Genomic DNA, 22,114 nt, shown 5'->3' with positions numbered 1-22,114 from the left:
CTCCAAGTCCCCTGTGTGAATAGAGCCCTGGTGTGCATGCGTGACCACCACTCGTCTGTCTATGGGAATGCCGGGTACAGTGCTCAGCTGTCTCCGGCATTCTAGTAGACGTGAGCAGTGGTCACACAGTGGACTTTGGAACCCCCTTTTTATGGGTGGCAGCAGTTGGACCTTTAATGATCAGACATTTATCACCTATCCTGTTAACAACCCCTATTAAGACGTGAATAGAATTTATAACACAATACATATGTTTACATATGATTGGAAATAAATACATTGAAGGGGTGCTGCAGCAGAATGGTGGTCTCTTTGCATCTCTTACAAACACAGCACCACTCTGACCTATGGGCTGTGTCCAGTATTACAGCTCAGCCCTATTCACTTTACTGGTAAATCTTTGAAAGGGTTCTCAGGCCTGTGTTGCACTGGAGATTGCAGTTATTCTATTCAATTATCTATTTTATAGCAAAGAGGCAGAAAAGTTACGGACTCAGGTGAAAGAAAGGCAACTTACGGCAGATGAAGATAAATACCTGCGGAGCAAAATAGTGGAAGATTGTGCACGTCTTACCAAAGAAAATGGCCACTTGCAATCTAGAGTTCTGGAAGCTACCAAACAACTTGAAGAGGTTAGTACCCTAAATACCGTAACAAAAAAACTCACCGGTATCACGTATCGCAGGCGCGGTAGCTGATAAGAGGTAACAGATTTTTCTGTTACCATAATATTTGCTCGCTTTTAGTCATGCTCCTGTAGTGATGTTATCATAGCATCTGCCAAAGGTTCCGACTTGTAATCATTCCCTATGTCTGAATACGCTGGTGCTTGTAGACTTCAGTGCAGGCTTGGACTAATTAGAAGTGTATGTAGGATCATGTGAGTGGCCAGTCAGCTGCCAGCAGTACATAAAGCTGCTGAATTATGTAAAGAGAAAAAACAAACTTTTTTTTGCACAGCTCACCCTGAATTTGCGTAATCCAGACACTCGCGTAATATGAAGGAAAAGGCAGCACAGGTTGAATTCTCCGGAACTGGGGTCATGCGAGACTTCAGTAACAAATTTTCAATGGATCCAGCCCCTTGGAATTTAAAATAAAATGTAACTTTTATTTACGTGAATAAAAAACAAAACATGGTGTCCTCAGGTGGACGTGTTTCTCGCAGATCGAGCTTCATCAAGCAGTCCCACTTTATAGTAACTAATAGTGGGAACAGTTCTGAACATTAGGAAGAAGAAAAATAGGCTCTCACCATCTGCATTTTGAGTTAAAATGTACAGATATCTTTATTATACTTTTCCACATAAAATGAAGATTAAAACATACAATATAGAGCTACTGCTTCTTTTTATGAACACTGGCTGGTGGAGGTAGTTTCTTGTCCCTTGACTGAAGATCACTATTTAGTATATATTGTGATACAAATATGTGTATATTATCATTATGTATATACTTTTAGGGGAAATATATCAAATGTATATCACCTAAAATCTCGTAGATATTTACACCATGAATTATGAATGCTTGAAAGCTGAATACATATAATTTAGTGCATACAAGGCTGAGTACATTCACCGTGAATTATGAGTGCTAATAGCTGAGTACATAGTTAAAAAACTAAATAAGTATAATATGTGCAAAAAAAGCTATATAGTATATCCACAAATAGTTAAAAAGGTAAAAAAAAGTTCATCCCAAAAAACTGAAAAATGTCACTTTAATCCACCGTACGTGAGTACAGCCTTCCCTTTGTTAAGGGCGGTAGGGTTATAGTCTCTGTGTCATACAGTGTGAACTCGGTACAGTCCTCCAATCAATAGTATAAGTATGCAGCATACATCTGCCCAAATGGTTATATTGATGTTAATGGGTTAATCCTTATGGTAGAAAACTGTTAATCTGTCTAAGAATGGGTATTTAAGTCACTCCTGTTGTACTTTCCAATTTGCTGAGTACATAAAGGTTAAGTATATATGAAATTAGGTTTACTAATTCCGCAGAGTGAACAGGTTGCTGTGTTCCACAGGTTAGTATATAGTGGATGCTACGGTGAGTATATTAGTTAGTTAATCGTTATGTCTCTACTCACAAGAGACCTTTTTGTATGCTGGCTGGTGGCGGGGGCGTCCCACCCGCTGCACAGCCCCTCACCCGTCCTCGTTTCTCAGCGCGGCACTGCTGTTCTGTCCCCAAAGGATTCGTGTAGAGTAGGCATGTCCAAACTGCGGCCCTCCAGCTGTTGCAAAACTACAACTCCCAGCATGCCCTAATAGCTGTAAGCTACCCAGGCATGCTGGGAGTTGTAGTTTTGCAACAGCTGGAGGGCCGCAGTTTGGACATGCCTGGTGTAGAGGTTCCTGCTACACAGACGGCGTCTCACGTGGTACAGAGCCGATCATGTGATGTAGGGATAGCTCACGTGTTCTTTCTGTTCGTGGAGTGCCGCTTGTTCCTATTATGATTCAATGGGGATATTGCCTTAATTTCTTAGTCTTGTAGTGCTGGACATCAGATTAAGTATACAGTATATAGAGGGTCCCGTCCTGTATCCGTCAGACGCGTTTCGAGGTATTCCCACCTCTTCCTCAGTGGCTATGAGTAAGGTCGGGTCCCTCCTACTTTTTTATACTCGCATTTTCTTAATTTTCCACAAAATGTGGAATGGATTTCTTTTAATTTGTATCCATCTTTACAGGTGGTAAATATAAGGGGCGCCCACAGTTATCTTATATTCATATAATATTGCTTCTCTACTATACATAAGAGCAAGGAAAGAAAAAAAAAGAACTAAGAAATCAGTTGCGTTTCTATTGCAATTTACATGCAGGTTTTTTAGGTTTAATGCGTTTTTTTGTAATTGGTTGCTTAATTGCATGAATTCTGTTTTGTATAAAAGATAACCTTCATTATCCACAACTAAACCATTATTTTTCATATATTTTCAAAGGACACTATTTCAAACATGGATCGGCTTCTAATTGAATACATGGGTATATGCTTTCTTTTTGTATTCTTTTGTTATGTTCTTATTAGTAGAAAGAGGGGTGCTGGTCTTACCCCGAGGGGAGATCATGGCGCCAAGAAGTTGGCCAGGCACACGATGTCCCATCAGTGAAAGACCCCCACCCCTGTCATCATAAGAAGCCGAAGATCTCAAATTCTGAATTGAGACCTCCGGGTATTAGAGTTTCAAAATCATAAATACGTCTCGATTCCTGAAATATGGTTTCCACCTCTCCACTGTACCTCTACTTTCTCAAGGGCTGTAAATATCCATCCACTTGGATCTTTATTGTGGTGTTGTTTAAAATGTAGAGATAGTGAGTGTTTCTCGTATCCATTTTGAATATTGGTGACATGCTCAGAGATTCTTTTTTTCAAGGTTCTTCCTACATATTGTTTTTTGCATGGCCGCTCTATTATGTATATTGCACTGAACATTAAACATGGCCAGTCTAATTGCCTCAGTGGAACGAGTGAGGCAGGGAAGGGTTGGTTATGGATATGCCATATATGTGTGAGATAAGCATAACATGTATGCAGCTTTCTGTTTGCATTGTATGCCCGAAGGCTAATTATTTCCAATTAACTGAGGAGCCCCCCACGATTCCTTTATTCATCTCTATCTCCCCTGACTCCACCAAAGACATGCCTACGAGCAGATACCAGACAATGGGGTAAAGAAGTCCCACCTGTACATTGCCTGTGTCTCCTGATGACACACATTCTGCAGATCACCGTAATTAGAGGATTGTCAGCGGATTTGCAGATGAACGCTTATAGATGGCCAGCCTTCCCTTGCTGCTTATCTCCCAGGAGAACAAAGGATCAGACTGGTTACAATCCAAACTGTCCAATTTTTCTTGGAGCGGTGTTACAATTCCCTAAGTAAGATGGTCCTTTCATTCTAGGAATCATGCTGGTCCTGGCAATTGGTCCCCCATTGAGCGGAAACTGATGCCATAGCCAAATAATACACCATCATTTACCTTAGTGGGAAAACCCCTCTGAGGTCCATGTAAAGTGACACAGTTACTAACCCCCAGCCCAGCAGTCGACAACCTTTGACACTGCCGCTGCTGTGAAACTACAACTCCCGGCATGCACACTTGCTTGACTTTTCTTGTAATTCCCCTAGGCCCCTTTCGTCGCGTGTGCATTGCGGGAAAACTGCGCGAGTAGGCATGCAATTGCAGTCAGTTTTGACTGCAATTGTGTTCCGATGTTCAGTTTTTTCCACGCGAGTGCAATACGTTTTGCACGCACTTAAAAAGAAAACTGACTGTGGTACCCAGACCCGAACCCGGACTTCGTCACTGAAGTTCAAGTTTGGGTCAGGTGTTCTAAAACATGGTTATAAGGGAAAATAATAGCAATCTTAATACAGAATGCTTACTAAAATGTGGATTGAGGGGTTAAAAAATAAAAATAATCAACTTGCCTTATCCAAATGATCGCGCAGCTGGCATCGTCTTCTTGCTTCTTCTTTCGGGACCTGCAAAATGACCTTTGATGACGTAATCGCGCTCACCACGTGGTGACGTCAGCGCAGGTCCTGCTGAATGAAGATAGAAGGATTACGTCATCAAAGGTCCTTTTGCAGGCCCTGAAAGAAGAAGCAAGAAGATGATGCCGACTGCGCAATCAATTGGATAAGGTGAGTTAATGTTTTTAATTTTTTAACCCCTCAATCCACATTTTAGTAAGCATTCTGTATTAAGAAGCTATTATTTTCCTTTATAGCCATGTTATAAGGGAAAATAATACAGTAAATTGACTTTTATCAATTTACTTAAAACATCTCTTAGCAACCATGCGTGAAAATCGCATTGCATCTGCACTTGCTTGCGTATGCTTGCGAATTTCACGCAGACCATTCATTTCTATGGGGCCTGCTTTGCGTGAAAAACGCAGAATATAAAAGATGCTGCGATTTTCATGCAACGCACAAGTGATGCGTGAAAATCACCGCTCATCTGAACAGCCCCATTGAAGTGAATGGGTCTGGATTCAGTGCGGGTGCAATGCATTCACCTCATGCATTGCACCCGCGCGGAAAACTCGCCCGTGTAAAGGGGGCCTTAGAAGTGAAAGGCTTCTGGGAGTTGTAGTTTCAGAACAGGCGGGGGTTGCTGATTCCTGTACTAACCCCATTTCCTGTCTACATGACACAAATTTTAGAAACTAGAAAGAACTTACAGTACAGTAGAAGTAAGAAAGTAAAATTGTGTACCTTTTCAGACTTGATTTGGATTTTAATTCCCTACTCTCATATAGTGCCTTGCAAAAGTATTCACCCCCCTTGACTTTTTTCGTATTTTGGTGCCTCACAACCTGGAATTAACATGGATTGTTTGAGGAGCTGCATTATTTAATTTACAGAACATGCCCACAACTTAGAATTTTTTTTTTTTTATTGTGAAGCAAATAACAGAAAAGGTCAATGTGCATAACTATTCACCCCCCTAAAGTCAATACTTTGTAGAGCCACCTTTTGCGGCAATCTCAGCTCCAAGTCGCTTTGGATAAGTCTCTATCAGCTTGCCACATCCTACCACTGGGATCTTTGCCCATTCCTCCTTGCAAAATTGCTCCAGCTCCTTCAAGTTGGATGGTTTACGCTTGTGAACAGCAATCTTTAAGTCTGACCACAGATTTTCTATGGGATTGAGATCTGGGCTTTGACTAGTCCATTCCAACACATTCACATGTTTCCCCTTAAACCACTCAAGTGTTGCTTTAGCAGTGTGTTTGGGGTCATTGTCCGGCTGGAAGGTGAACCTCCTTCCGAGCCTCAAATCACACACAGAGTGGGACAGGTTTTGCTCAAGAATATTCCTGTATTTAGCACCATCCATCTTTCCCTAAACTCTGACCAGTTTCCCAGTCCCATCCCCACAGCATGATGCTGCCACCATCATGTTTTACTGTGGGGATGATGTTCTTGGGGTGATGTGTTGGTGTTTTCTTTGATGCCAAAAAAGTAAAATTTTAGTCTCATCAGACAAGAGCACCTTCCTCCATACATTTTGGGAGTCTCCCACATGCCTTTTCGCAAACTCACAATGTGCCTTATTGTTTTTAGCTGAACGTAATGGCTTTCCTCTGGCCATTCTGCCATAAAGCCTAACTCTATGGAGCGTACGGCTTATTGTCGTCCTATGTGAAGATATTCCAGCCTCTGCTGTGGAACTCTGCAGCTCCTCCAGGGTTACCCTAGGTCTCTCTGCTGCCTTTCTGATTAATGCCCTCCTTGCCCGGTCTGTGAGTTTTGGTGGGCGGCCGTCTCTTGGCAGGTTTGCTGTTGTGCCATTTGGTTATGATAGATTTGATGGTGCTCCTGGGGATCATCAAAGATTTGAATATTTTTTTATAACCTAACCCTAACTAGTACTTCTCAACAACATTGTCCCTTACTTGTTTGGAGAGTTCCCTTGTCTTCATGGCAGTGTTTGGTTAGTGATGCCTCTTGCTTAGGTGTATATGTAATGACAGATCATTTGACACTTAGATTGCACACAGGTGGACATCATTTCTGAAGGTAATTGGTTGCACCAGAGCTTTTTATGGGCTTCCTAACAAAGGGGGTGAATACATACGCACATGCCAATTTTCAGTTTTGTATTTCTAAAAAATAGTTTTATTTAGATATTTTTCTCATTTCACTTCACTAACTTAGACTATTGTGTTCTGATCCATCACATAAAGTTCAGATTCACAAAACATCAAGGGGGGTGAATACTTTTGCAAGGCACTGTATGTTCTGAAGATTCAGAATTTGACTTTTATACACATTCGCACTTACAGGAACGACAACTCCGAGAACAAGAAAGCTTGAATCGCACAAAAAGAATTTCTGAGATAACATCAGGGAAGGAGAAGGAGAGACATCTAGAACTGACCCTGTCACACTGGAGAAGACTTGTACACGATGAGAAGGAAAAAGTTGCTGCAGCTCAGGAACAGGTTTGCTAATAAATCTTCATGGCTTGTAATTGACAGGGTGATATCATTGGTTATAGTAGAATAGTAGACATTTACTGTAGGCTGCAATATCCACAAAGCTCTGCGTGGAAGGCTATGCACTCAGAAACTGCTAGCCGTGGTTGGTAGGAAGCTAAGGCTACCACTAGGTGTTCACCAGAGCCAGCTGCAGGGCAGAATGGATTTGGCTGCAAGGACCCAGATTATGTCTGCAGAGTAAGGTAGCGGATTGCTGGTGGGAGCTTGCTAGAAGCAGACTGACTAGAATGGCCGGGGGTGCAAACAGTAGTCGACAAGCATGGCCAAAACCTGGAGAGACGGATAAAACAAAATCAGCAATCAAGAGGTTAATCCAAAGACACGCCACAGTCAGGATACCAGGAATAATCTGAAAAAACGGCTATGACCTTGTACAGAAAATAATAGCACTCTCTCTCTCGTCAGTGTAGATCCTACATTAGACATTGTAATTCCTGATTTTCAGAGAAAACTAGGTCTGTATAGGAGCTGCCTATAAAACAATAGGATTTTTTAACATTTAGACCATTTAAAAATGTTTTTCATTTATTTTAGTTGCATTTACAGCAAAAAATGGTTGCAGGGTGTACATAAGTAGGTTGCATTACTTTGGCTCCCAGGTGCTGCAGCTACAGCGAGGCAGGAAATCTGGAGAGATGACTGGAAGTTCACTGCACAAGCAGCTGACAGATTTACAGAGCAAACACTCCAAGGTTCAGCAGGAAAACTCCCTCTTGCGTGTAGAGAAGAACCATTTGGTTGAGCACATCTCTCAGCTACATAAACAGGTACGTGCTGGAAACATGCAAACCTCATATTCGCTGGGCACACAATGGGTGGGAGTGGTGCTTACGATGTGTGACCCATCAGAAGAGGCCAGCGAGGACAAACCTGAGGTCAGCGACAAAGTAGGAATTTGGTATGTGTCGCTCCCCCACTAGACAGCTCGGATTTCTCTTAACATAATTGTGGATCATAAAACACTATACATAATTCTCACCGTTGAATGATGACATTAAGGTACTGTATTTTTCTGGAACTGTTATTTGCCACTTTTTGTAGGTTGTTAAAGTAGTTCTTGTTCGGAGACCCTTTACATAAGGTATAAGAAAATTGTAGGAACCCAACAAGACATTGTTAGTGATCTAATTATTATTATTTATAGAACCAAGTCCATAGCACTTTATAGAAGATATCAATGGGGTAGCACTAGGTTCGGACAGGGGTACAGGGGAATCCCCCGGTGGGCCCCTGAGCTAGGTGGGCCCCTAGTCTCCCACCCCCTGCACAAGTGGCACATAACACAGTAGACTGACTGCACTCCATACAGATACTCACTGTACAGCACCTCCTCCAGCCTATGTTCATATAAAAACTTAGATTATTAAAGAAACTCCCCAGTTTATTATTATAGACACAATCAGAGCTGAGAAGACTTCTAGGTATAGGGGAAAGCCACCAGTGTCCTCTTCTCCCCAGGACCTACTTTCTCAAAGTTGATGCAGGGACCCCCATATTCAATCATCTGGTAGCATCTTGCTGTTGTGTGAGCAGGGAATATTTGAATGTATCCGTGCGGTGGGCCCCCCAAATACATTTTACTAGGCACCCCAGTTCAACACTGATCATAGTAATGCCTTTACGGAGCTAAGCTGCAGTGTAAAGCAGGACAAACAATGTGTCTCTATATCAGTGCATGAAGTGAAGCCGACACAGAGACACTTACTGCACCTGAGTGCACAGGGCAGGGTGTCGTTACACTGTGTTGGTGACTGAGAGGGTGAAGAGTCAGGTTCATCTGCAGAGCTGAGAGAGTAGAACTCTGCATCAGAACTGGGGGATCAGCACTGGAAATGAGGGGTTCACTTCACACCCAATACACATAGTGACAGCACAGACACTTCTCACCTAAAGTCATTGTCACTCTCATCATCCTTGTCACTTGCAAGTTGCTTCCAGAGGAATAAAATCCCAAATCCCACGAAACAGGACACTAAAGTTTCTCTGCTGGGCGCGAGGCAAGCCCTGCTAATGCTGTTTGTCCAGCCCAGCAGCGAGACAACATTGAGCGCTAGTCGGGACTCCAGCGGGTGCAGCGCTAGCCACTGATGATGTGCTGAGTAAAGGAGGGCCCCGAGGACAGGGCAGAGAAAGCAGGGAGCTGGAAAGCATTCTACTTGGATGGACGTCCACTTGGGGACTGTTTTGATGCAGAGACTATATTCAACAAGTAGTTACCTGTGGAGATAAGATGCTGCCAAAAGTGTCCAGTGTCCATCTTCCTCCCCCTATGGAAATGAACGTGCACACTCAGCCAATTCAAGCATGCCTGTTAACGGGGGCATTGGCAGAGAGACAGCTACCTCTTGTAAGTGACTGGCTTAAAGGGGTATTCCAGTTTTGTGATATTACTAACCTATCCTCAGAATAGGTCATCAAAATAAGATTGTGGGCAGAGGCAGATTGGCCATGGACCCTACAGGGAATTTTGCCAGTGGGGCACCTATAGGGTCACCTGAGCTCTTCTCACTGCTGCCTATAGGGCCACCTGAGCTCTCCTCACTGCTGCCTATAGGGCCACCTGAGCTCTCCTCACTGCTGCTGGCCTGGCCTACTACTGGGGGAACTATAGAAGTCTATTAGAACTATTAGAGGAAGTCCAGGCAGTATGCTGAAGGTAGGGCTAGCTTGGTGTTGTGGCCCACATCTTACTTCCTAAGCCCCCTGCTTCATATCCGGATCAGAGACAACTGGAGCAGGAGGAGGACAGAAGGTGGCAGCTATTGATGGCCACCACCGAGGGACAGCTTCTGGGGAGGTTTTTGTGCTGCATTGTGGTATTGTGGCCCCATTAAAAAATGTGCTGTGGGGCCCAGTCATTTCTAGCTACGCCGCTGATTGCATCACCGCTACATTGTAGACCACGTGCAGGTAAACACTGAAGAGAACACAGCTCTGGCACTAGCGCCACCGCTCTTTGAAACTGCTGATTGGCGGGGGTGCCGGGAGCCCACCACCAATCTGAAACTGATGACCTATCCTCAGGGCAGGTCATCAATATCATGAAACTGGAATATCTCTTTATCATAGAAAGCGCTGGTAATAATGGCTTCCAATACTGAGAAGTCTGCTGAGGGAAGTGCGATTGTGTAACCGAATTCCTGGAGACCATGGCACAAGACTTCTTATGAAAGCCTTCCAAGTTGTGTAATGTAAAGACCTGCACCTTACTGTCTAATAGCAAGGAGATCAGAAGTCAGCAGCCCTGGTATAGACTCTGTAATGTAAAGACCTGCACCTTACTGTCTGATAGCAAGGAGATCAGAAGTCAGCAGCCCTGGTATAGACTCTGTAATGTAAAGACCTGCACCTTACTGTCTGATAGCAAGGAGATCAGAAGTCAGCAGCCCTGGTATAGACTCTGTAATGTAAAGACCTGCACCTTACTGTCTAATAGCAAGGAGATCAGAAGTCAGCAGCCCTGGTATAGACTCTGCAATGTAAAGACCTGCACCTTACTGTCTGATAGCAAGGAGATCAGAAGTCAGCAGCCCTGGTATAGACTCTGTAATGTAAAGACCTGCACCTTACTGTCAGATAGCAAGGAGATCAGAAGTCAGCAGCCCTGGTATAGACTCTGTAATGTAAAGACCTGCACCTTACTGTCTAATAGCAAGGAGATCAGAAGTCAGGAGCCCTGGTATAGACTCTGTAATGTAAAGACCTGCACCTTAGTGTCTGATAGCAAGGAGATCAGAAGTCAGCAGCCCTGTGATAGACTCTGCAATGTAAAGACCTGCACCTTACTGTCTAATAGCAAGGAGATCAGAAGTCAGCAGCCCTGGTATAGACTCTGTAATGTAAAGACCTGCACCTTAGTGTCTGATAGCAAGGAGATCAGAAGTCAGCAGCCCTGTGATAGACTCTGCAATGTAAAGACCTGCACCTTACTGTCTAATAGCAAGGAGATCAGAAGTCAGCAGCCCTGGTATAGACTCTGTAATGTAAAGACCTGCACCTTAGTGTCTGATAGCAAGGAGATCAGAAGTCAGCAGCCCTGGTATAGACTCTGTAATGTAAAGACCTGCACCTTACTGTCTAATAGCAAGGAGATCAGAAGTCAGCAGCCCTGGTATAGACTCTGTAATGTAAAGACCTGCACCTTACTGTCTGATAGCAAGGAGATCAGAAGTCAGCAGCCCTGGTATAGACTCTGTAATGTAAAGACCTGCACCTTACTGTCAGATAGCAAGGAGATCAGAAGTCAGCAGCCCTGGTATAGACTCTGTAATGTAAAGACCTGCACCTTACTGTCTAATAGCAAGGAGATCAGAAGTCAGGAGCCCTGGTATAGACTCTGTAATGTAAAGACCTGCACCTTACTGTCTAATAGCAAGGAGATCAGAAGTCAGCAGCCCTGGTATAGACTCTGTAATGTAAAGACCTGCACCTTACTGTCTGATAGCAAGGAGATCAGAAGTCAGCAGCCCTGGTATAGACTCTGCAATGTAAAGACCTGCACCTTAGTGTCTGATAGCAAGGAGATCAGAAGTCAGCAGCCCTGTGATAGACTCTGCAATGTAAAGACCTGCACCTTACTGTCTAATAGCAAGGAGATCAGAAGTCAGCAGCCCTGGTATAGACTCTGTAATGTAAAGACCTGCACCTTACTGTCTGATAGCAAGGAGATCAGAAGTCAGCAGCCCTGGTATAGACTCTGCAATGTAAAGACCTGCACCTTAGTGTCTGATAGCAAGGAGATCAGAAGTCAGCAGCCCTGGTATAGACTCTGTAATGTAAAGACCTGCACCTTACTGTCTGATAGCAAGGAGATCAGAAGTCAGCAGCCCTGTGATAGACTCTGTAATGTAAAGACCTGCACCTTACTGTCTGATAACAAGGAGATCAGAAGTCAGGAGCCCTGGTATAGACTCTGTAATGTAAAGACCTGCACCTTACTGTCTAATAGCAAGGAGATCAGAAGTCAGCAGCCCTGGTATAGACTCTGTAATGTAAAGACCTGCACCTTACTGTCTAATAGCAAGGAGATCAGAAGTCAGCAGCCCTGGTATAGACTCTGTAATGTAAAGACCTGCACCTTACTGTCTGATAGCAAGGAGATCAGAAGTCAGCAGCCCTGGTATAGACTCTGTAATGTAAAGACCTGCACCTTACTGTCTGATAGCAAGGAGATCAGAAGTCAGCAGCCCTGTGATAGACTCTGCAATGTAAAGACCTGCACCTTACTGTCTGATAGCAAGGAGATCAGAAGTCAGCAGCCCTGGTATAGACTCTGCAATGTAAAGACCTGCACCTTACTGTCTGATAGCAAGGAGATCAGAAGTCAGCAGCCCTGGTATAGACTCTGTAATGTAAAGACCTGCACCTTACTGTCTGATAGCAAGGAGATCAGAAGTCAGCAGCCCTGGTATAGACTCTGTAATGTAAAGACCTGCACCTTACTGTCTGATAGCAAGGAGATCAGAAGTCAGCAGCCCTGTGATAGACTCTGTAATGTAAAGACCTGCACCTTACTGTCTGATAGCAAGGAGATCAGAAGTCAGCAGCCCTGGTATAGACTCTGTAATGTAAAGACCTGCACCTTACTGTCTGATAGCAAGGAGATCAGAAGTCAGCAGCCCTGGTATAGACTCTGTAATGTAAAGACCTGCACCTTACTGTCTAATAGCAAGGAGATCAGAAGTCAGCAGCCCTGGTATAGACTCTGTAATGTAAAGACCTGCACCTTACTGTCTAATAGCAAGGAGATCAGAAGTCAGCAGCCCTGGTATAGACTCTGTAATGTAAAGACCTGCACCTTACTGTCTGATAGCAAGGAGATCAGAAGTCAGCAGCCCTGGTATAGACTCTGTAATGTAAAGACCTGCACCTTACTGTCTGATAGCAAGGAGATCAGAAGTCAGCAGCCCTGTGATAGACTCTGTAATGTAAAGACCTGCACCTTACTGTCTGATAACAAGGAGATCAGAAGTCAGCAGCCCTGGTATAGACTCTGTAATGTAAAGACCTGCACCTTACTGTCTGATAGCAAGGAGATCAGAAGTCAGCAGCCCTGGTATAGACTCTGTAATGTAAAGACCTGCACCTTAGTGTCTGATAGCAAGGAGATCAGAAGTCAGCAGCCCTGGTATAGACTCTGTAATGTAAAGACCTGCACCTTACTGTCTGATAGCAAGGAGATCAGAAGTCAGCAGCCCTGGTATAGACTCTGTAATGTAAAGACCTGCACCTTACTGTCTGATAGCAAGGAGATCAGAAGTCAGCAGCCCTGGTATAGACTCTGTAATGTGTAAGACTTCGGATACACCTGATGTGCAGATCTGTATGGTGATTGTTGGAGATTGTAGCTTACAGCTAATGTGTCCCGCATACCACACGTGAAACATTAGAAAAATACATGCATTTAACCGACCTATAAGCATCTAGAGAACAAAACGTATGCCAAAAGTACATGTTTTCTCTATTTTGCGCTCCTGTCCGTTTTTCCATCCAGCAGAAAAAAAACATGCAAATGGTGCAATTGGATACAGCAGATCAGTTTTTGTTGCCAGATTTATCAATCATAGAAACTCGCATCCGTTTTTGGAATGGATCCAGTTTCTCTAAAAAACAAAACAAAAAAAAACTGACTCTGTGCCTGAAACAAACAAACAAAAAAAGCTGGTGTGAAAAATAAATTTTTATAACATTCCCCCCCCCCCCCCCCCCAAAAAGCAACATTTGAAGTTGTGACAGATCTCTTAGAATTTATTTATTTCTCTTTGGTCTTCTTTTGGATATATCATATCTCTAAAACTCGCACAATTAATCAGGAATCTTTTGGTGTTTTTTCTGTTGTCATTTTGTCTAAATACTTATATATACTTATATTATGTATAATAATATCAAACATGATATATCATACTATAAGTAATATAATTGAAGTTTTAATTACCTCCATGGATGGACTGGTTGGAGTCTAGCCAGTTTACTAAACTTCATTTCCTGGCTACCAGCAATACATACAATTTCTGCTAATATTTCACTTTATCCACTTACGGGTCCATCCTCACGTCCATGGTGTATTGCAGATCCGCAATACACCGGGCCGCACATGGCTGGTACTCAATAGAGAAGTCCTATTCTTAGTGTGCTCTCCGCATCCATTCCGTCCCCATAGAGAATGAATGGGTCCGCACCCGTTCCGCACAATTGCGGAATGGATGCGGACCACACTTGCGGACGTGTGAATGGAGCCTAAGGCTACGTGCACACGACTGTATGTGTTTTGCGGTCTGCAAATTGTGGATCCATTGTAACAATGCCTAAATGGGACAAGGCTACGGAACGGATATACTGATGCGGACAGCACACGGTGTGCTGTCTGCATTTTTTATAGACCCATTGAAATGAATGGGTCCGCATCCTATCCGCCCAAAAAAAAATAAAACTGACACGGAAACAAATTGTTTTTCTAGACTTATTTGAAGCTGGCAGCTCAGGGGGCGTGTCCTTTCTGCTGCAGCTAGTGGTGTTCTGTCAGAAAACCTTAACTAGTCAGATTCCCTTACCCCACGTGACTTCCAGGGGTGTGTTGGGGGTGTGTGCGCCTCCGTGCAAGCGCAGTACCAGGGCATGGGTAAGGTGAAGTTACAGTGAGCGTTGACTCATAGACTCGTGAACGGGCACAGCGCGTGCGCTCTCAGGGGTAAGGAGATCTGACGGTCTTTTGTCTTGTTAAATCTCCTTACCTTCACACTGCGCACGCACAGATTGTAACACCTCCTTATCCTCAAGTGCGCTGTGTAGTGAGGGTAAGGAGATTTAAGAAGACAAAATACCGTCAGATCTCCTCACCCCTGAGAGCGCATGCGCATCCATGAGTTAACGCTCACTGTAATTTTAACTTACTCATGCCCTGGTACTGCGCTTGCGTGGAGGCGGCGTGGCACTGCACTCGTGTGGAGGCGCACACCCCCGGAAGTCACGTGGGGTAAGGTAATCTGACAAGTTAAGGTTTTCTGACAGAACAGGTGGCAGTTGAAGGATAGAACTGAGCACGTGCTTCTATCTCAGTGAGCAGGACAGAGAAATTAGAAAAAGTGCAAACAGCAGGTGGCGCTATACAGTCTGATTTCAGTGAATAGCTCACTAGCTGCTGTATAATACATTTTTCATTACATGCAATTACAAAACTATTCAGATCCGGATGCTGGTTTGAAAACTGTAAAATATTTTTCGTGTGACAACCCCTTTAACTCTTCTAACAAGAAGGAGACTTTTGTATCATATGTTTTAATGGTTTTTAACCTGTTTTCTCCACCATCTTAAATGCGGCACATGAATACCCCAGAACAAAATCTATATCTCTGCGAGACCTTGCAGCATACGCCAGTCTTCCATCTCTCTACCTGCCGTGCCAAAGCAACAGGTTATTTCTCAAATGCTGGGATCCTGCCATGTAAAATACCTCCCAATGACCAGTTTTGCATTCTCATAAATAACCCGCTGCTTAATAACATTAGTGATTCTTTCATTACAGTCAAAGGCAGGAAATAAACTCATCTCTACAACGTTTTTTTGTACAGCTTTTTAGTGGGGCTTTATCATTTACCCTTCACTGCATGCGGACCGCTACATGGCCATATGGAGATCTGCTGCTATGGTGTTATAGAAAATATAGGATCTATACTTGGGTAACAGATATCCGTGCACTGCCTCGGGGTCTAAGCAGATATAGCATAGGAAGTGTGTGTTCTGGAAACCTGAATTTCTTGTTTCCTCTTCAGATTATTCATGGGGCAGCTGGTGGCCAGGGCAGGTGGGGGAGGATGCGTACCAGCAAACTCTGGATGTTCCTCTCCCCCATCGTACTCTTCCTGCTTACTCGTCCCTTTACAGTTAGTGCTTTCTTACAATTTCCTGCTAAAATGTTAAAAACATATATGTACTTGATAAGATCCATCCAACAGACCAATTCAATTTGCGAACCGGAAACATTACTTCAGGTTGTTTGCCCGTACAGGTCTCTGAATAAAACATTTAACAAGTTGTCCGTTTTTGATGTAAAGATGTGCTCAGAATATCTATGGTACCCTAAACCTAAAAGAATCACTAATAATGTAATAATTACCACCGTCTACAGCATAATAGCGTTAGTCATCACACATAGGCGACCACCGTTCTGGACAGATTCACGTCTCGTCACAATTCTTACACAGCTACCAGTGTACAACAGATGGACATGGCACAGAGGATTAAAGCACTAATGTGTTTAGAAGGGGCCAGCAGCGAGGGACATGAATGGCTTCTTTCAGTTCTGACTCTGTAACTGCCAGGGCTTGTAAAAAGCATCTTTAAGAGATATTACAACTGCCCAGTATGATGTTCACCAGTGAAATGACTCCACAACACAGTCCCTGCCTTTAGCTGGGGTCCCTCTTTTCTTATGAAATGTTCTCCTTTTGCAACTTAACCATAAATTGATACATTTTCTAATTTAAGTTCTTTACTGCAGATCGTCTCCCACAGTATACAATATCTCAAGATTTATTGCCAGTTAGTGCTAAGACGTTGCATATTCACTTGGCTTTTATGTTACTGTGTAAATGAAAAACAACTGAAGCATATGGACATGCATGAAAAATTTGATTTTTAACAATAAACCTTCAACTGGCGATACAGTTTTTTCAACCTGGGGAAGATTGGGTTAAAAAAAAAGAAGCATTACTCACCTCACCGATTTCCCCACCACTGCCGTTGTGATGCTAACCTGGTCCCTACTGGTCTCCGTTTCTTAGTCCCGACTCAACACAGAGGAAATGGCAAGAGAAGCCTGTTCAGCCCATCACTGGCTGAGGCAGGTACCACTGCAGCCATTGATTGACAATTCCTGTGTGTCAAGATGGGACCAAGATTGCTAACAAGGAACCTTAAAGTGTGTTCCAGCGATACATATTTTTCAATACGGGGGAGAATGATTAATAAAAAATGAAGCATTACTCACCTCACTGAATTGCCCACCACTGCCATTGCAATGCCCACAACCTCTCTTCTGGTCTCCGTTTCCTAGTCTCAACTCAACACACAGGAAATGCCAGGAGATGCCCACTCAGCCAGTCACTGGAGCCACGGTGATTGGCAGAACCAGCATTTTCTGCCATTTATTGTGTGTTGAGATGGGACCAAGAAGATGTAGAGCAGGATTGTAAGTGCATCCTATCATCTTGAAATGTACATAAAAAGTCTGGACTGCGCGTGTCATAAATATAAGGTATAAAACAGGTTTTATTCTTCTTCTTCCTCTCTTCAAAAAGTTACCAAGGTCTGCAGATCTTCTACTAATGGATATCCTGCAACTTACAAAGAAAAACAATAGGGTAGATCCGTATGGTTGTTCTGCCCTGTGATGCACAGGTTGTACTTACACGGCACTCCTCCAATATCGAGCGTATCACAGGTTTCCTCTGCAATTTAGTTGGACCCTGACGAAGCTCAAGGAGCGAAACCTGGGTCGGGCAAGGAGAATAGACGCTGGCATTTTTATGCGATTTTAAGTGCATGTTTGTAAGTATGTACTAATAAACCTTTTTAAAATAGTTATTGGAGCTTCACTATGGTGGGAGCAACTTGTATCCACAGAAAATTGTGAACTTAAAGAAGTTGGGAATCCCAGTAGACTCACCAGGCGTATGCTGTAATCAAGTCCGTGGTTGAACCCTGTGTAGCAGTGTGTGAACGTGCACCTTCCCTGCGGAGATCCAACTAAATTGCAGAGGAGGAGTGCCGTGTAAGTACAACCTGTGCATCACAGGGCAGAACAACCATACGGATCTACCCTATTGTTTTTCTTTGTAAGTTGCAGGATATCCATTAGTAGGAGATCTGCAGACCTTGGTAACTTTTTGAAGGGAGGAAGAAGAAGAATAAAACCTGTTTTATGCCTTATATTTATGACACGCGCGGTCCGGACTTTTTATGTACATTCCTTGAAAGTGTAATCTACCCCACAACACTTTACGGACCTGCAACATTTTTGCGGACTGGTGATTAAGTATATTCTTTTACTCTATCATCTTGCAAGACTAGTATTAGAGGATTATTTTGCCTACAATGAAAACGCCATGACATGAAGACCCCAATGTAAAGATCATAAACTATAGACAAAAATTCAAGTGAAAATAAAAAAAGCCCCATTATACATATAAATAGCAGCTTGACTCTAGATGTTTCTTGCTAAAAATATTCTGTGTCCTGTAAATGAGAGTAGCTTCCCGATACTGGTTGCTACAGTTGTCATGGCCAAATCCAGATTTTGTCTAAATAGAAGGCCAACCATTGCTTTTTCATCCTTCAACAACGATCAGGTAAGATCACCAGACGACTCCTTAGGTCAGTGTTCCTCAACTCCAGCCCTCAGGGCCCACCTGCCGACCATGATTTGAGAACATCCCACAGAATGAATACCTGATGTATTAACACTAATTATGTCACCTGCTTAATGCTAAGGAAATCCTGAAAACATGTCCGGCAGGTGGGCACCAAAGATTGGGGCTGAGAAACACTGCCTTAGGCCTAATGCACACGACCGTATGTATTTTGCCGTCTGCAAAAAACGGATCCACAAAAAAAACGGATGACATCCGTGTGCGTTCCATATTTTGCGGAACGGAACAGCTGGCCCCTGAAAGAAAAGCACTATTCTGGTCCTTAATGCGGACAATAATAGGACATGTTCTATTTTTTTGCAGAACGTAAATATGGACATACGGAAACGCAATGCACACGGAGTACCTTCAGTTTTTTTGGCGGACCCATTGAAATGAATGGTTCCGTATATGGTCTGCCAAAAAAGCGGAACGGACACGGAATGAAAATGCGTTTGTGTGCATGAGGCTTTAGGGCAGGACCACATGATCAGGTTTCCTGATGCAGTTTTGGAAGCCACAATCAGGTGTGGATCATAAAAGGAGATAAAGGACAGATGTGACTTCTAATCTTTTTAAATTCATTTCTGGTTTTGGCTTTCAAAACTGCATGTAGAAACCTGACCGTGTGGCTGTACCCTTATAATTTCCTGATAGTTAAATAGATGGTCTGAAAACAGGAAGACGTCTCACCAACCAAGGGGGTCCGTGAGACACATTTCACTGAGTATTGAGATATGAACATGGACAGACTTCACCCATGGCTGACTGCATAGAAAACCGTCATGTGGTTTATATTTGTTACTACGTTAACATTGTTCAGATCACGAGGAACCCATCTGTGTGCATTATCCATCCCACCGCCAGGCCCTCAAAATTCATTAATAAGCCTTCTTCCCCACTTTGCACAGCCATTGAGCACAGCAGTTCTTTGAACCAGAAAACAAATGTTTTCATTCTTTTCAGATTGCAGAGAAGAATGATGAAATCCGGCGCATGCAGGGTCATGTGGACAGCTTGTGCTACGATATGGATAGCCTGAAGCTCCGCCGAGATATGGATGACTCTTCCGACAAAGAGGCCTGGCTGCAGCTCTCCAGCATAAGTCACAATGTAGTGAAACTAGCAGCATCCATGAGCTTGAATTAGTCACTCCAGTGAACACTTTCTATACCAAATATACCCTTTTATTGCGAGCAGTGATTTCAGATTATTTTATATATATAGTAAATGAACATATATCGTACATGTGGCATCTTTCAATCACAGTGTATTTCACTGGATATTCAGTATGTGGTATTTTATTTTTGGAAGAGAAATGATATGTTCCATTTTAGATCGTAATTCAGAAATGACATTCGGTAATGATTATTTAGGTTAGGTGCACGTCACATTTGTGATGTAAGTTTAGCATATACACCATAAAAGCTTATCCATAGGTTTTAGCCCAATGAAGGCCACCAGAGTGTCTTTTGGCATCCATTTGGCTGATATACATATGTCGCAAAAAAAAGTGGGTGGAATAGTGTAGAAGACTATGGGGGAGATTTATCATGAGGGGAAAATTTGAAGTCAGTTTTGCTTGAGTCTGCGTCGGAGAACTTTATGCCACATTTGTCAAAAGTCTCATGTTACTTGATACATTTGTCTTATCCTTAGACCTAACACATTTGTCTAGAGAAGCTACTCCAGTTTTCCTACTCCACCCTCCTAATGGAGTGAGGTCCTATTTTTGCGACTTTTTGATGCCAGAATTCTGGAGTTGAAGGTATGATAAATCAGGGCCAATATTTCATTCAACAGTATACAGCAAAACATTGTATACAGTAAAAGTATGTTTTTTCTTTTACAATGGGACCCAATAGATGATGAATGCAAACTGTATACTTTGTGGAGAAACAACTTGGAAGCCATTTTATTACGCTCATGTAGTGTCGTTCCTGGGCCCTGGGTAACCCTGCTGTGATTAAAGGGGTTTTGCAGACATAGATATTTAGGATACATTGACTAATTATGCCATAAAAGTCAGAACATAGGGGCCTACCGCTAATTTCCATGGAAAGTGATCAAGCGTTCAGGTCCACCTTTATGCTAAATGGAAATGTGGCTAGGCACTGGAATTATGGGGGTCCTAACAATCCTCAAACTATAATAGCAACTAAATATACACCCAATATGCCATAAAGGTCTATGGGAGAGAACTATAAGTCACTGTTATGCTGTACGTGCAGTGGATTTGTGTGAAATTGACCTACTCCATTGATTGACAATAGGACTTCTGCTATCTTTTGCTCATGTTTTGATTTTCAGCATTTGATTCTGTTTCCCACAAGATCGGACTCGACCTAAAGTTTTTATTTTACACTGCTGATCATAAATGAATAAATTGTGGTAGCTTTATTGTGTACTTTTTTGTTTTGCTGTCTATTGCAGTGCATGGAGCTATACCTCCTGATTCAAATATGGTGTTTTTTTCTCAAAGGGGTATTCCCATTGTCTGATACCTAGCTCGTAAACTGGGCCGACAAAGTGAAGGTGGGCTCACCGCGCATGCGCAGCCGTCCTCCATTTATTTCTATATGGTCGCTGAAAATAGTCAAGCGCTGGCTCGGCCGTCCTTCACTCTGCTTGCTCAGTTTACGAGATAGGTGCGGGTCCCAGAGGTGGGACTCGAACCTATCAGACAATGGAGCCATATCTTAGCGACATGCCCCCGTTGTTTGAGATGGGAATACCCCTTTAAGCATTTCATAATCTTCTGTTTAAGCTGTACATAAATGCGGAGACATGGATTTAGAGGTGGCTGCAGATGCCAACATCATATGTGTATGGTACTCATACCTATACATGTTTCATTGTAAGCAGGTCTCTTTGGTCATGTCTTGGGTCTGTTTACTATAATATGTGCATACCTCATACCTTACTATATTGTAATCTCTATTTTCTTGTCAAAATTAAAGCCTTTTTGTGGTTATAATGGCCTTCGCTCCTCTTGGAAGGCTTTCAACAAGATTGTGGAGTGTGGCTGTGAGAATTTGTACCCGTTCAGCCAAAAGAGCAAACATGAGGTCTGACACTGATGTTGGAGGAGAAGGACTGGTTCACAATCCACATTCCTATTCAAATCATCCCAAAGGTGTTCTGCAGGGTTGAGGTCAGGTCTTTGAGTGCAGTCAGGCAAGTCCTTTCTTACCAAACTCGTCAAACCTTGTTTTTATGGAGCGGTCTTTTGTGCACACTGAGGCACAGTCATGCTGGAACATGAAAGGGCCTTCCCCAAACTATTGCCGCAAAGTTGTAAGCATACAATTGTCTAAGATGTCTGTTGTATCTTGTAAAATGAACGATACATTTTACCGGAAATAAGGGTCCTAGCATAAACCCTGAAAAACACCCTCATATATTTTTTCTCCTCCACCAAATTTTACAGTAGGTACTATAAAATTCAGATATTGAGCGTTCTCTGAGAATAGTCCATCAGACTGCCAGATAGTGAAATGTGATTCATCACACCAGGGAATGTGTTTCCATTGCTCCACAGGCTAGTAGCGTAATGCTTTACATCACTACAGCAGACACTTGGCATTGTGCACGGTGATCTCAGGCTTGTGTGCAGCTGCTCGACCATGGAAATCTATTTCATGAGCCTCCCAATGCACAGTTCTCTGATGCTGACGTCACTT

The 22,114-nt window shown here is 43.1% G+C and overlaps 1 protein-coding gene across 3 annotated transcripts in view; it reads left to right on the top strand.

Moving 5' to 3' along the window:
• Positions 1–21,319, top strand: part of LOC122938784 (ELKS/Rab6-interacting/CAST family member 1-like) — a 73,652-nt gene extending 52,333 nt beyond the window's left edge. For 2 of the 3 annotated variants that reach the window (XM_044294552.1, XM_044294551.1), the window contains exons 8-11: positions 470–632; positions 6,811–6,969; positions 7,626–7,793; positions 19,398–21,319. In XM_044294552.1, coding sequence (XP_044150487.1) covers positions 470–632; positions 6,811–6,969; positions 7,626–7,793; positions 19,398–19,580 — 673 coding nt within the window. In that variant the 3' untranslated portion in view covers positions 19,581–21,319. The remainder of the gene's footprint in view (positions 1–469; positions 633–6,810; positions 6,970–7,625; positions 7,794–19,397) is intronic. The other variant, XM_044294553.1, reaches the window with a different exon arrangement.
• The last annotated feature ends 795 nt before the right edge of the window (positions 21,320–22,114 follow it).

Source organism: Bufo gargarizans, chromosome 5 (genome assembly GCF_014858855.1).
Source record: "Bufo gargarizans isolate SCDJY-AF-19 chromosome 5, ASM1485885v1, whole genome shotgun sequence".
Taxonomy (NCBI): Eukaryota; Metazoa; Chordata; class Amphibia; order Anura; family Bufonidae; genus Bufo; species Bufo gargarizans.
The sequence above is the reverse complement of the archived record's forward strand: the minus strand, read 5'-3'. Positions and strand labels throughout refer to the sequence as shown.